At 34.7% G+C, this 15,940-nt stretch overlaps 2 protein-coding genes across 2 annotated transcripts; both read left to right on the forward strand.

Annotated features, from left to right (window-relative positions):
- Positions 1 to 1,929: 1,929 nt before the first annotated feature.
- On the forward strand, positions 1,930 to 3,605 carry LOC130945792 (uncharacterized). Its single transcript, XM_057874492.1, has 2 exons — positions 1,930 to 2,725; positions 2,812 to 3,605. Exons 1-2 carry the CDS (start codon positions 1,930 to 1,932, stop codon positions 3,603 to 3,605), a joined length of 1,590 nt encoding a protein of 529 aa, XP_057730475.1.
- Positions 3,606 to 7,341: 3,736 nt separating this feature from the next.
- LOC130944271 (BEL1-like homeodomain protein 1) lies at positions 7,342 to 11,337 on the forward strand. Its single transcript, XM_057872526.1, has 6 exons — positions 7,342 to 7,610; positions 7,812 to 7,850; positions 7,951 to 8,855; positions 9,511 to 9,884; positions 9,968 to 10,028; positions 10,117 to 11,337. Exons 3-6 carry the CDS (start codon positions 7,983 to 7,985, stop codon positions 10,987 to 10,989), a joined length of 2,181 nt encoding a protein of 726 aa, XP_057728509.1. The 5' UTR covers positions 7,342 to 7,610; positions 7,812 to 7,850; positions 7,951 to 7,982; the 3' UTR covers positions 10,990 to 11,337.
- Positions 11,338 to 15,940: the final 4,603 nt, after the last annotated feature.

Genomic DNA, 15,940 nt, shown 5'->3' on the forward strand with positions numbered 1-15,940 from the left:
GATCTAAATTACCACCTCACTTAATCATTGTCAATCTAATCAATCCCCGGCAACGGCGCCAAAAACTTGATGTGATATTATTTTGGTGGAGACAAGAATCTCTCCCAAAACAACACCAATCTAACCGGCAAGTGCACCGGGTCGCATCAAGTAATAAAACTCACGGGAGTGAGGTCGATCCCACAGGGATTGAAGAATTGAGCAATTTTAGTTTAGTGGTTGAATTAGTCAAGCGAATCAAGATTTGGTTGATTGATTGGTGATTTGCAGAATTTAAATTGCATTGAAAGTAAATAAAACAAGAAATAAATTGCTGAATCTTAAAGAACAAGAAATTAAATGGCAGAAACTTAAAGAGCAAGAAATGTAAATTGCAAGAATCTTAAATGACAAGAAATGTAAATGGCTTGAAATGTAAAGGAGATTGGGACTTGGATTTGCAGAAATTAAACAAAGAGAAGTTAAATTGCATCAACAGAAGAGTAAATGGGAATTGGGGTTGATTCGGATTCAAAATAGAAAAGTAAATGAACAAATATAGCAAGAAACAGAGAATTGAAATGGGAAAATTAGATCTCAGGACCCAGAGACTAGAAAACCAAGTCTAGATCTCAATGCCTTCCTAGATCCAACAAGAACAATAGCAAGGGAATTGTAAATTGCAAAGAAATTTAAATGAAGAAGCAAGTAACCGAATTAGGAATTAAATTGCAGTGAAAATAAACAAGATCCAAGGTGAGATTGAAACAGAATTTCTTCAATTCTTCAACCCAAGATCCAAGACAAGTGTAATTGAAATTGAAAGCAATTAAACTAAGAAATTCAAAATCACTCAAGCTCCCAAACCGAAAAGAAAACTCTATGAAACTAAAAGGGAAGCTCCCCGAATAACTTGAATTCTAGCCTATTTATACACTTTCTTCAAATGATCTTCAAGCCTTGAGTTGGGCCTTTGCTCTTGGTGGAATTGGGTTGAAAGAGGCCTTGGTTAATTGCTCTTGAAGTTTGGAGAGAAACCCAAGTGAACCATTTGAACCGGATTTGAATTTTGCAAAGTTGGATTCAAAGTTTGAGTCAAAGTTAGGGGTCTAACTTTGAGGCTAACTTTTCATATCAGCAAACCCATTTTACTGATGCCAACGTTGGTGCCAAAGTTAGGGGTCTAACTTGAGCGCCACCGTTGGCCCTTCCTTATGCACAAATGGCGCCAACGTTAGCCTCCAAGTTAGGGGGCTAACGTTGGCGCAAACGTTGGCTAGCCCTGGAGTATAGTTCTCATGCCAACGTTAGCCTCCAAGTTAGGGGGCTAACGTTGGCGCAAACTTTGAGTGCCCATGGAAGAAATTGTCCTACCAACGTTAGCCTCCAAGTTAGGGGGCTAACGTTGGCGCAAACTTGAGTAGCCCCTGGGAAAAATTCCAACTTCCCACGTTAGCCTTCAAGTTAGGGGGCTAACTTTGAGGCTAACTTTTCACCCAAAAGTTTGTGCCAAAGTTTGAGGGCTAACTTTAACTCCAACTTTATATTTCTTGGTTCAATTTCACTTGTTTCATTGCTCCCTCTTTGCTTCTAGCCATTCCTTCTTGCTTCAACCTTTTTCCAAGCTTTCTTCACCTATCATAAATCAACCAAACACATCAAAGCTATGCTCAAAATCATGAAATGTTCATTCTATCCTAATATGCACCAATTATGGCATCAAACCTCATGAAATTGCATTAATTTATCTATGGTTGATTCAATCAAAGGAAGCATGAAAATCTACCTAAATTGGCTTGCTTATGGCTCAAGAAAGTGCATAATTCAAGTGAAAATAAAAGAAAAAGACTAGTAAAACTAGGCTAAGATGACTTGTCATCACCGACGACATTCTATGCCAAATGTATAGAATATGGGAATGGTTGTGACTGGTTGATCCGGGTAACCAAAATGCAGAAGAAGTACTGTTGGGAGATAAGGAGGTACAATGGAAGTCATACTTGTACCAGGTCTACTATTTCTCAAGACCATTCGAAGCTGGATTCCAAGACAGTTGCAGAAGCAATAAAGCCGTTGGTAGAGGTTGACCCGTCTATAAAGGTGAAATCAGTAATTGCTGATATCCAGTCAAAGTTTAACTACACCATCAGTTATCGCAAGGCTTGGTTAGCAAAGCAGCAGGCGGTCGAATCAATTTTTGGAAGTTGGGAAGCATCGTATGAAGCTTTGCCGATATGGTTTGAGGCCATGTGCCACAAAGAGCCATCAGCAGTGGTTCACTTTGAAACAATGCCAGCTTACCAGGGGGATGATTTGGTTCTTGATATACGTGTTCTACATAGAGTCTTCTGGAGTTATTACCCCTGTATAAGGGCCTTCAGACACTGCAAGCCAGTGGTGCAGGTGGACGGGACTCATTTGTATGGAAAATACAAGGGTTGTTTATTGGTTGCAGTGTCACAAGATGGTAATAACAACATCGTGCCTATTGCATTTGCCATAGTGGAGGGAGAGACTTCTGATGCATGGCACTTTTTTCTGAGCAACCTGCGTCAACATGTGGTGACCCGTGATGGTGTCGGACTAATCTCCGATCGACACGATTCGATTAGGTCAGCTATTGAACGAAGTAATGGGGCGTGGTCTCCTCCAAGAGCTTTCCATATGTTTTGTATCAGGCATATTGAGTCCAACTTCTTGAGGAAGTTCAAAGCACCTTACCTGCAGAAGCTTATCGTCAACATTGGTAAGTTTGTATACAATGAACTTTTAATTTATTGTAAGCACGATCAAATAGACTGGTGTTCATAGTTGACTGAATGTTTTTCATAGGATATTCAAGGACGACCAGGGAGTACCAGATGCGCTATGAACGATTAAAGGAACGGGGTGAGGCTTACACCAATTGGCTTGATCGGATCCCTCGTGAGCAGTATGCTTTGGCATCTGATGGTGGTTACCGATGGGGTCATATGACCACCAATCTTGTGGAATGTATCAACTCCGTCTTAAAGGGTGCACGCAATCTCCCAGTCACTGCACTTGTTAAGGCGACATTTTACAGGCTGAATGAGTTGTTCACTAGGAAAAGAGCTGAGGCTGAAGCCCGAATCAGTGCTGGACTTGTATTCTCTGAGATGGTGACAACCAATCTGAATGCAAATCAACGAGCATCAGGTAACATACAGGTTAGCTGTTTTGATAGAGAAAATGAAGTCTTCGAAGTACGCGAGATGCCTAGTGGGGTTGAGTATGCAGTTGACCTGCGCCACTATCGGTGTGACTGTGGTGAATTTCAGGTTGACCGAATTCCGTGTAGGCACGTGTTTGCGTGTTGTGCAAATCAGAGGTTGGATTGGAAAGTGTTCGTTAATGACGTTTACAAGATGGACCAAATTCGAAGAGTATACAGGGCTAGGTTTCGACCACTGGGAAATCCGGCAACGTGGCCTGCTTATCATGGACCTAGATTCGTTGGAAACCCGTTCCTCAGACGGGTAGCCAAGGGCCGGCCGAAGATGACCCGCTTCTTGAATGAGATGGACACTCATATGTTGCGTCGCCCGAGGCGATGCAAGCAATGCGGTGCCGAGGGCCATAGTCGTAGTAGATGTCGTCTGGCTTGATGTATCCAATGCCATAAGCCTGCCAAACAAACTAGACAATTCTCCCAGTAAGATGATTACACAACAATTACTTCACTTAAGAATTTACATAAGGTACTTGTATTTTACACAATACCTGTCCTTCTTCTAGATCATCCAACAACCTCCTGTAGTGGGCAAGCGTTTTATATCGGTAGGCATAGTTTTGACGGTCCCAGTTATGCCACCTGCAGACGGACAATCCATTTGTTAACTTATCTTACCATAAACAAAATACAATTTATATCAATTATTTCAATGCATACTTTAATCAAAATTACCTGTTTGCAATTGGAAACACTCAGGGATTGCCAGGAATCGGCGCTAGAAATGGTAGCCTGATCCAAGCCCAACTGACCAACAGTGTTAGTGGACCGTCCATCTCCTTGCAGTCGACACGAGTTGCCCTGCACAATGATCTATACAAGTGTGCCAGGCATGCCGAACCCCAACTAAACTGTATGATCTGGCCGAAGTTGCGGAGCAACGGTAAAAATTTCCAGTGTACCCCTGCACCCGACTTATCTGCAAATAGAACTTTTCCAAATAACAACATTATGTGACACTTTACATACATCTGCATGTGCACATCATCATTCAACACTATACGATCTCTCACACCCCTAAACCACGTTAACTTTATAAAGCTCACTCTACATTCATTTTTGCTGGGTGCAACTCCAAAGTGGTGCAAGCACTCGGCTTCCAATGCCTCAAAGCTACTCATGGTCGGACCTGTAACCGGAAGACCATTTGTTGGCAGACCGAGAATTACCGCCACATCCTCCAAGGTCACGGCACACTCACCCACCGAAAAATGGAAAGTATGAGTCTCGGGCCGCCATCTCTCAATCAGAGCATTAATCATTGCTGACTGGCCTTTAATAACTCCAATTTGGGATACATAATAAAATCCAGTCTCGCGTAACTGTGCCTCAACAATTTGATTATATGGATCCAGCGGGTGTAAATGATCGCACATCAACATCCTTGAAGCCTACAATACCACATTTTCCAGTATAAGAACAAATATAACATAACTATATTATTCAACAACACAAGTATACTTAACATGTCAATTAAAACTAATTCCCAGCATAATACCAATTCAAACAAAAAAACAGCATACTAATTTCTGATTATTATTATTATTATTATTATTATTATTATTATTATTCAAACAGCATACATACTAATTTCTCTACTATTATGATTATTATTATTGTTATTATTATTATTATTATTCGTATAAAAAAAGCATACTAATTTATTATTATTATTATTATTATTATTATTATTATTATTGTTATTATTATTATTCAAACAGCATACATACATACTAATTTCTCTATTATTATTATTATTATTATTATAACTATTATTATTATTATTATTATTCAAACAGCATACATACATACTAATTTCTCTATTATTATGATTATTATTATTGTTATTATTATTATTATTCGTATAAAAAAAAATCATACCAAATTTTTTATTTTTATTATTATTATTATTATCATTATTATTATTATATTCAAACAGCATACATACATACTAATTTCTCTATTATTATGATTATTATTATTGTTATTATTATTATTATTCGTATAAAACGTACCATACTAATTTATTATTATTATTATTATTATTATTATTATTATTATTATTATTATTATTATTCAAATAACATACATACTAATTTTTCTATTATTATTATTTATTATTATTATTATTATTATTATTTATATAAACCAAACAACATACTAATTTTTTATTATTATTACTATTCAAACAGTATATATACTAATTTTATTATTAATCATAATAATTAACGATCATAAATAAAATAACTAATAAAATTTTCATTATTAATCGTAATAATTAATTAAATTCGATTACTAATACTGACAATAACAACAACAATATATTAATGTCTCCCTATTCCAATTTATTAGGTACAGATTTTTCTTTCTTTTTTTTTAATGTACTATTTTTTCAAATATTTTTTTTTCTTTTTTTTAAATAATATACATTACCCAGAGAGCTTCATCTTCATCACCAGTACAAACAAACAAACATTCATCTCAACAAACAAACATTCATCTCATCTCCATACATACATACATACATACATACATACAAGGTTTATTCCTATTTTTATTTCTATTTCTAACCACCTAATAATAAAATAAAATACATACATATATGTTTAATTTCTAATTTCTACTTAGTGTCATTACAATATATACTGTTAATAAAATCTAAAATTATCACTATCATTATTATTAAATAAAATTATGAAAAAAAAAACTTACATGATTTGGATCTCCAAGATAATTAACAATATGAAGCTCCGGTTGATTTACTTCCTTAGTTTTCCTTTTTTTGGCATTTTTTTTTCTTCTTTCCCTGATCTGTGGTGGTCCAACAATGGTGAAGGAGTGGGGTTGAGAGGAAGTAGAAAGGGAAAGTTGAGAGTGAAAGAGAGAGTGTTGGAGAGTGAAAGAAAGAGGGGCATACGGTAGGGGAAATAGAGATAAGGGTCACGGGCCACCACGGGAGCCAGCTGCATGCGCGACATGTGGCAACGGGTCACCAATCGGTGCCACCGATTTCGGCACCTCCCGTTCCCACAAATCGGTCCCACCGATTTCCTTCCCCCCAATCGGTGCCACCGATTTCTTTAGCAGCACCGTCACATCTCCGTTAAACACCCCAAACCCCCATAACGTTGAAAAACACCTCAGCCATCCCCATATCAAAATTAAAAAACTCGATATTGCGAGGCAAATGTTGTAAATGACGAAATTACAAGTTGTAGATAGAAGGATATTTTAGGGACCGACAATGCAATTAATCTGAAACCTGCTTTTTATTTTACCTTTCCAAACATAGATAATAATTCATTGGTGGGTGCGACCTCTCATGCTGTAACACATACATTTTGTGGGGACGATTTTGTAGCTCATATGTTGCATTGCTAGCTAGAATATTTATTTATTTATTAGCTAATTAATTTTATGTGGTGCATGTTTATTTTCTTATTATTAGTGTCATCCGTACGTGTATAACGTATTGTGTGAAGATGATGAGTTTTGTTAATTAGTGGCAATATACTCTAATCATAAACATTTTATTTTATTAAACACACCAAAATTAATTATTATATATAATTTTATTTTATTTTTAATATGTATTTTATACTAATAATTAAATTTAATATCTGATTTCAATATATATTTAACATAATTCGTTGTTAATTAAATTATTCTATTATATATATCGTAGGAGTGATAAATCATTTATTGAATTTGAATAAGTGCGGATTTGGAGGGCTGATTAGGGTTTTTATGATAATGAAACAATCTAGCTAAGAGTAGAGTGGATTCATGTCTAGCTACGAATGAGGTTTTTCTAATTTTTTATGCATACCAAACAGACACGCACCCAAAAAATTAAATTAAAAAAAAAAAGAAAAAAAAAGTGTGGAGGATAAGACGCACATAGCGAACGCTGTAGCTGAATGTGTACAACAATACAAGAAAATTACTTTCGAGCTGTCTATTATTGTTGATAAATACATAGAGGTCAATTCCATATTATATTAATTAGATTTTTAATTAAAAACGGGCCACTAAAGTCACCAGTCATCACTAATAATAATCACTCACTTGTCTTTTTTTAAAAATATATTATTATATAAATCACTTTAGAAAATTTCACTTGGTGTTGCATAGAGAGAGAGAGAGAGAGAGTAGAGTTTAGAGGAAGGAATTGAAGCAAGAGAAGAAGTTGAAAACTATGGCGAGTGAATAATCCGAAATCCAATCCCTACTACTGTGAAAGCAAAAGGTGAAGCTTTAATTTTCTTTTGGGCGATGATGATGATGATGATGATGGATACATAGTTAGTTTGTCTAAGCTTAGATAGCAGCTTTCTACCTTGAAGATTAAAGATCATCAATCATTATTATTTATTTTATGGTATGAAAACAACACACTCCAAACTCTTTATATTATTTCTTCTGCACATACACATATCTATCTATATCTTGATGGATCTGTTTCCATTATTTCTCTATTGTTTATTTCCTTTTGTTTCTCTTTTCACCATCAAATTTCAATTCAGATCCCCTTAAAAAATCATATTCTAATAATATTTCATCTTTGCCTTTTTGTTTTCAGGATCTGTGAGTACCAAGCTAGCCCAACCCAATATTATTGGTACTGGATCAATTAATTAATATATTATAATATGCTTTTATAAATAATGATTGTGGTGCAGAGAACTAATAATAGAAAGTTTAAATGTTTGTCCGTACAGTGGGGAGAGAGAATAAGAATTTGAGATCAGAGATGGCAACGTACTTTCATGGAAGCAATTCTGAAATGCAATCTTCTTCGCCTTCAGCTTCCGCTTCTGGTGCAGATGGTGGCTTGCAGACACTTTACCTTATGAACCCAAACTACCACCACGTGCCCTATTCTGACGCGCCGACGCAAAACATGCTTCTTCTTAATCCTAACCACCAAGCCCACGCGCTCAACCTCGCCAACTTATCCCACGCGCCCCCTCCACCACACCACCAACTACTCATTCATCGACTTCCCAACTCCGACGACAACACCCGGGCCTCTCTCTTCGGACACCACGACATCACCACGGCTACCGCCCCGCCCACTTTCCACGGCTTCTCTGCGCCGCGCGTGCAGTACAATCTGTGGGGCTCTGTGGTCGACCAGCCTCAGCCGTCGCCGTCCAGCAGCTCCGGAGGCGCCGACATGGGTTTCCGGCGGCCTGCTCAGCAGGGCTTATCGCTCAGCCTCTCCTCCCAGCAGCAGCAGCAGCAGCAACAGCAACAAACAGGTACCTATAGGTCTCTCTCCGGCGAGGTTGAAGTTGCCGTTGCCGGAGGTGTCGGTAACTCGCCGTCATCGGCGTCGAACGGGATCTCGGGCGTGCAGGGTGTTCTGTTGGGATCAAAGTACCTGAAAGCCGCACAGGAGCTTCTTGACGAGGTGGTGAACGTGGGCAATAAGGGAATTTCAAAGGAGGAGTTGGCAGAGAAGGTGAAGCCCAATAGGGAATCAAATTCTGGCGTGGGTGAAGGATCCAGTGGCGGCGGCGGAGAGAACAGTGACGCCGGGAAGCATGTTGCTGAACTGACCACTGCTCAGAGACAAGAGCTTCAGATGAAGAAATCCAAGCTTGTCTCCATGCTCGATGAGGTAGTAATAATAAATATCTATAACATTATTTCATCTTCTCAATTATTTATTATGCACATACATTTTTATAGTGCCTTTATCTTCTTTCCTTTCTTGTTCCATTTTGCTCTTTCTGTTTATTTAATAATAAGTATCAATTATTAGTCATGTGTATATGGTAAGTACTAACAGTGTACTAGTTAATTAATTAGTAGTATATTGGGTAATAATAATTGCTGCTATGCGGTTTTTGGTTTTTGTTGTCATCATTCAATGTGAGCAAGTAATGTATGCGTGATTCATCCATCAGCTTTTGGAGGAATAATAAAGAATGTGACAGTGGTAGTGCATGGTTCAGTGAAACTGACAGGAACTAACTAACACACACACACACTCGTTTTCAGTTCTAACTTGTAGAGAGGAAAAGGAAAGTAATGTGTTGATGAGTAGTAGATAGTGTGTCAGAGAATATAATAATTTTTGTGTTTTGGACCCATCTGGAAAATCCAAAACCATGGCAGTATTACTGATTGTGATATTGGATGGAATGGAAATAAATAATGCACATCTATGAGAGAGTTAAAGTAATATGGGTCCAATTTTCTTACCTTTAATTTGTGTCATTGTCCTTTCATGGTTCATCTTTAAGGAACATTATTAAATAAAATATATGCAGGTGGAACAAAGGTACCGGCAATACCACCACCAAATGCAAGTTGTGATATCATCGTTTGAGCAAGCGGCGGGTTTCGGGGCGGCCAAATCGTACACGTCGCTAGCCCTAAAGACAATCTCGAAGCAATTCCGGTGCCTTAAGGATGCCATATCTTCACAGATAAGAGCAACGAGCAAGACATTGGGAGAGGATGATTGCTTAGGAGCTAAGGTAGAAGGTTCCAGGCTTAGGTATGTGGATCACCATCTTCGCCAACAAAGGGCACTGCAGCAACTTGGAATGATTCAACCCAATGCTTGGAGGCCACAAAGAGGCTTACCTGAACGCGCTGTTTCAATTCTTCGTGCATGGCTTTTTGAGCATTTCCTTCACCCGTAAGTTATCTATCTCCTTCACATCATTATTGCCATCCATCAACTTAATCATCAAACTTCTCATTTCAATTTTCACCTTGCAGTTATCCTAAGGACTCTGATAAAGTGATGCTAGCAAAGCAAACTGGACTTACTAGGAGCCAGGTATGCATACGTTTCATCAACAGATTTCAACCCTTTTGTTTACTTACATTACAACATAATTACAGCAATATAATGAATGTGGATGCAGGTGTCTAACTGGTTCATCAATGCCCGGGTTCGGCTATGGAAACCAATGGTTGAGGAAATGTACATGGAAGAAGTGAAGGAGCAAGAAAACAATAACAACAACAACGGTTCAGAGAGATCAAAGGAATCAAGCAAGGAGTTAGGTTCAGCTTCAAATGCTACTACTAATAATGGAGCTCCAGATAATAATAACAATAATAATAATCCAGTTCTTGATCCCATAAAAGTTCTTCATCAATCAAAACAAGAATGCTTCAACAACAACAGCTCTCCCACCGGCGCCGGCGAGATCTCGGTGAATTCTTCCTTGTCCACTTCTCCCATGGGTGGAGGAGTAGGATCCCTTCAATCCCACAGCGGTTTCCATCTTGCAGGTTCCTCTGACATGCAAATTAGGAGCCCAAACAAGGCTAGAAACGCTTCCGAAATTATGCATAACTCCCCAAGTAGTATCCTCTCCGTGGACATGGAAATGAAGCACATCAATGGGGATCATCATAGAGAACCCAATAGTATCACTGGTTATGGAGCTTTCTCAATGGAAGACATTGGAACCAGGTTCAGTACTGTCACTGATCATCATCATCATCATCATCAATTAGGTTCTTCAAGGTTCCAAGGCAACAATGGTGTGTCTCTCACCCTGGGGCTTCCACACAACGACAACACTGTTCCTATCTCCGCAACTCAACATGGATTTCTTCCACAGAATATGCATAGTTTGGGAAGGAGACTTGAGATTGGAAACAATGGGAATGAGTTTTGTGTGATCAACAATCCAAGTTCTTCTCACCCTGGACCTACCTATGAAAGCATTGACATTCAGAACAGAAAGAGGTTTGCTGCACAGTTATTGCATGATTTTGTGGCTTGATCACAAATTCATACATAGTTATGGATACCGCAAGGAAAAGGCACAATGCTTTACATATTATACACTCACTTGGATTGCCATGATGAAACTTTATATATTCCTGTATTCTTTTTTCTGGTATATTGATTTGCCTGCGGTAGAGAGGGGCAAGCTTAGCTTTATATATATATATAGGGTTCATAAAGTTGGGGGAGGGTATATTTGTATAGGGTATATTATATTGGATATGTAGGTAGCTAGGAAGGTGTGTAGAAAGGATTTGATGATTTCAATGATTTCTTTTGATACAAGCCATATATGTTATATATAGAACCATGAATTCAGTATTCCAACATGTCACTTTTGATTTGTTGCTTGCTTATTGTCTATTATTCTTTACATTCATCTCTACCTAGGGTTGGAATTGTGGAACACATCAAGTAACATCAGGATGAGGATTGGAGAAAATATTCTACGAAAAGTTAAAAATTTTAAATATTTGGGTGCATCATATATATAGGATAATGAAGAGATCAGATTGAATAAGATGTAAATCATAGAATTTAAGTAGGTTGATCAAAATGACGGAGTGTGATTTTATATGTGATAAAAAAATGTCTTTAAAACTTAAAGATAAATTCTATCACACTGCTATCAGATTAGCTATGCTTTATGAGATAGAGTGTTGGGTAGCTAAAAGAGAGGATGAACATAAGTTAAGTGTGACAGAAATGAAAATATTGAAATGGATGAGTTATCATACACGATTGGATAAAATAAGAAACGAAAATATAAAAGAGAGTTAGAGTAGCACCTATCGTAAAAAAGATAGTAGAATCGCGTCTCGGGTGGTTTGGACATGTGAGAATAAGACCGACAGAATATTCAGTTGGGAGGGTGGATAAAATAGAAGATGGACAAAGAATGAAATGTAGAAGAAGATATAGAAAAACTATTCATAAGATGGTCAAACGAGATTTACATATAAACGATCTTTTTGTAGACATAATATATGATAGAGTTCAATAATATCGTTTGATCCATATAACTGATCTCATTATTAAGTAGGACAAGACTTTATTATTGTTGTTTTTTCTGAGATACATTATAACATTCTTTTATATGATGAAATTATTAAATGACGGTTTGAATACTTTAATTTACTAAACTACTATGCATGCATGCAAATGTATATATGTATGTAGAAACAAAGTTGTTCTATATATAGCTGAGTCAGCTTAATTTATTCTTAATATAAAAAGGAGAAAGAAAATAACACCGGATGATGACTATTTATATTAATATTGAAGCGGTAAACATTCCGATCAATTTCTGTTTTGAATGACTACAGAATCCCATGCATAATTACCAAATCAAAATGGGAACAACTAATTAGTTGTGACGCAACATTTCTCCCTAATTAGCTTAATAAATTTCCTCATTCACTACATTTTAATGACTAATACGAACTAATAAATATCTATATAATTAAGACATTGGGATTGGTTCATGTATATTATATGGATTTGGATCTTCTAAAGTTTGAATTTTACTTTAGAGAATAAAGTGTGATCTCTCATCATTTATTTTATAAATGAGACCAAGAATAAATATGAAAGAAAAACTATTTAAGAGTAAAAGATCACACTTTATTCTCTAAAGTAAAATTTAAATTTTAGAGGATCCAAATCCATATTATATAGAGGAATGTTAGGAGTCAACAATTTTGATATTTTGTAATTATTAATTGACCATCAATAATATTTTTAATGGTGTGAGATTATATCTAATGGTAAAAAATCACTCACTTTTGTTTTGATAGTTAAGTGTTGGCCAAAAAATACAAAAATTATTGGTCCCTAAACTTTTCCTATTATATATTGTCTTAATGAAATTAGGTTCAATAATAGCTAAATTTTATATTAGTGAACGATATCTTAACCATAATTCATAATGACTCTAAGAATTAGTTATAAATTTAATAAAAATATTATTTATACACTACTATCAGCTACTAAAATCAGTTATCATATATTTATATATAAATATATATATATATATATATATATATATATATAATTTAATTTATTTTTAATATATATTTTATATTTTAATATATATTTTATACAACTGACCGAAGTATAATTATAAATTTAGACTTAGATGAATCTTTTTCTAAATCTAAAGTAACTCAAACTAGTCTCAAAACCTAGAAAATGAATATATAGATAAGCAGAGAGAATAAGAAGAATAAAAGCTAAGAATTTAATGCTAAAAAATATGATTCTCCCAAATGAATTCTGAGTCTGAAGGTCCACACACAGCACCTACGTAGAGTTAGAAGATCCGGTATTTGTTGTAGTTCTCTCTCTAAATTAAAAGGCTTGTAGGTGACGTTACAAACTACTACATATACATATATGTGTGTGTGGCGTGAGAAGATGGCATCTAACTTATCGGAACATGAAATATAAAATGAGCTGTGTGGGCATCCCTATCTGCTTAATTATGCTGGGACCAAAAGGAAAAAGAGAGAGAGAGAGAGAATAATAACAAGACGCACGACTAAAAACAAAGCTCCGTCCATAGAATATTAATTAGTGCCCTTCGTGCGGGTCCCATGAAATTCATCAACACGTACAACACAACGCTTCTTCATTTTGATGCTTAATTCATAGCTAAATCATGGATTTGGTAAGTTTCTCATTATTAGTCACGGATTGTATTAGATCATTCTTAATTATTGTTAGTGGACAATAGTAATCATCAAAATCTTATCTAACTATGCATGTGTCATGTGTGTTCCCCTATCTTCCTTCTACATATGCATGCGAGTATTATATATTTGACTCAACATGAAAGCAACTCAGAAACATCAATCTACAACAGTAATTCATGTACATGCATCAATATTTAGAGTCGAAATATTTTTTTTTTTCTAATATAAACTATTTTAACACTACATGTTAAATTTTAAATTATAAATCTTAAATCCTAAATTTTTCAAATAAAAATTAATAAAATAATTTTACGATTAAAAATTAACTAATATTAATTAATTAAAACATAAATACTAACAATGTGGCATTTATATATGAACAATTTTAGAGAACTAACATTTTTAGTCAGCATCAACTAATATTTTTAAAATTATTTTAAATTCTAAAACTTAAATTATAAATGTCTAACTCTATATCTTAAATTATAAATCTTAAAAAAATAGCTAATATTAACTAACTAAAAATTAATTCTCTATATTCTTTTATTCTTATATTAAAGCCAACATACTAATTGGACAAAATCATATAAATAATGAGTCAATTAATATTTTAAAAAAAAATACCAAACTCAATTTTAAACCGGATGCATGTGTTTGCTTTTTACCTAGCTAGGGCATGACCCTAATCTTTGTGAAATGGCCAAATCATGAACAAGGGTAAAATAGTAGTAGAAAATCTAGGTTATTTCAATTAGGGTAAATGGAACATATGCATGGGGGAATTAATTTAAGTTTGTGGCAATAGCAGTGTCGGCGAGAGATGAGAGTAGTATGTATAATAAAGAATTAGCAAATGATGCAATGATTGTGTAGTGGGTGTTGCAACAGCATATCTCTCTTGAAGCTAAATTATTTTGTGTATATCCTTATCCCATATATCAAGATCCGCTTTTGTTGGACTATGTTCTGCTCCATAATCATTCTTCATTAGCATCACTCTTTATTATTAAAGTCACAGATACTTTCATTTTGGTGCTTTGCCTTCCCCCTTTTTCTTTATTATATTTCATTTTTTATATATAGTGGTAAATGGTAATGAACAAATGATATGGTATTTTAATTAAGAAGAAATAAAAACAATCTTTACCAAAAAAGGCGATCATTGCTCTTTAAAATAGTGTACACTAAGGCTGTGTTTGTTTTTAGAGACAGGACAGAACATGACGATAATAGGACGGAGACACTAAAAATTATCTTTTGTGTATTGTGTTTGGATACGATGGACAAGACATTAATGTAATGTCTAGTATTATGTTTGGATACATATGGACAATACTAAAATATTATATGAAATGACTAAAATAACCCTATAATTCCAAATTTTCTACATCAATACAAATTAATTTAATAAAAAATGAGAGTACGTAGGAGTACAGACGGAACTTGAAAAAAATATTTGAAGAGGCAAAAAATTTTAATAAAAAAATATATTAGTATTTATATTAAAATAAAATTTATAAATATAATTATTTTATTTTAAAATTTATTATTAATATGTAGGAATACATATGGTTAAGATTAACAAAAAAAATAAATTTGAGTTTGATTAATAAAAAATTTTGTTTAAGTTAATAAGCCAAATTAATTTTAAATAAAAAATTAATTTTAAAAAAAATCCATTTTTACATGAAAAAACAATTAGTTTTTATCTAAAAACTTATTTTTCTTTATAAAAAACTGATTTTTCTTTAAATTATATAAAATCAATTACAATTTATAAATTATTTTTTAGCATTTTAAAAGATCAATTTTACTTTTGCTAATATTTATCTTTCAAAAGTTTTAAGATTAATTATTTTTTTATTATTTTTATTACAAATAAAATAATATAATATAAGGTTAAAATGATATTGAAGTGAAACGATAAAAAGAAAAGAATTATCTACCCCCAATAAAAAATTTTACAGAAAGGAGAGAGTACCTGGAAAAGAAAGAGATAGAGGAAGAACAGGAAGAAAAAAAAGGTATCTCTTAACAACGCAATAGGAAAAATAAGAAGGGTAATAGTGAAAAAAAAGGAAAACAAAATTTATAAAATTGTCCGTGTCCACTATTCCAAATCCCGTGTCCATCATTGTCCTTCGTGAAAGAGTGGACACAAAAATATAAAAAACTGTCTCGGAGACAATATGTCCACTGTCCATGTCTCTGCTTCCAAACACTTTTTAAACAAGTGTTGTCCATGTCTCCGTG

Source organism: Arachis stenosperma, chromosome 8 (genome assembly GCF_014773155.1).
Source record: "Arachis stenosperma cultivar V10309 chromosome 8, arast.V10309.gnm1.PFL2, whole genome shotgun sequence".
NCBI lineage: Eukaryota > Viridiplantae > Streptophyta > Magnoliopsida > Fabales > Fabaceae > Arachis > Arachis stenosperma.

Coding starts and splice junctions, on each gene's coding strand:
- LOC130945792 (XM_057874492.1), top strand. CDS start 1,930: ATGCAGAAGAAGTACTGTTGGGAGATAAGGAGGTACAATGGAAGTCAT. Junction 2,726..2,811: donor GAAGCTTATCGTCAACATTG/GTAAGTTTGTAT, acceptor TGTTTTTCATAG/GATATTCAAGGACGACCAGG.
- LOC130944271 (XM_057872526.1), top strand. CDS start 7,983: ATGGCAACGTACTTTCATGGAAGCAATTCTGAAATGCAATCTTCTTCG. Junction 9,885..9,967: donor TTTGAGCATTTCCTTCACCC/GTAAGTTATCTA, acceptor TTCACCTTGCAG/TTATCCTAAGGACTCTGATA. Junction 10,029..10,116: donor CTGGACTTACTAGGAGCCAG/GTATGCATACGT, acceptor ATGTGGATGCAG/GTGTCTAACTGGTTCATCAA.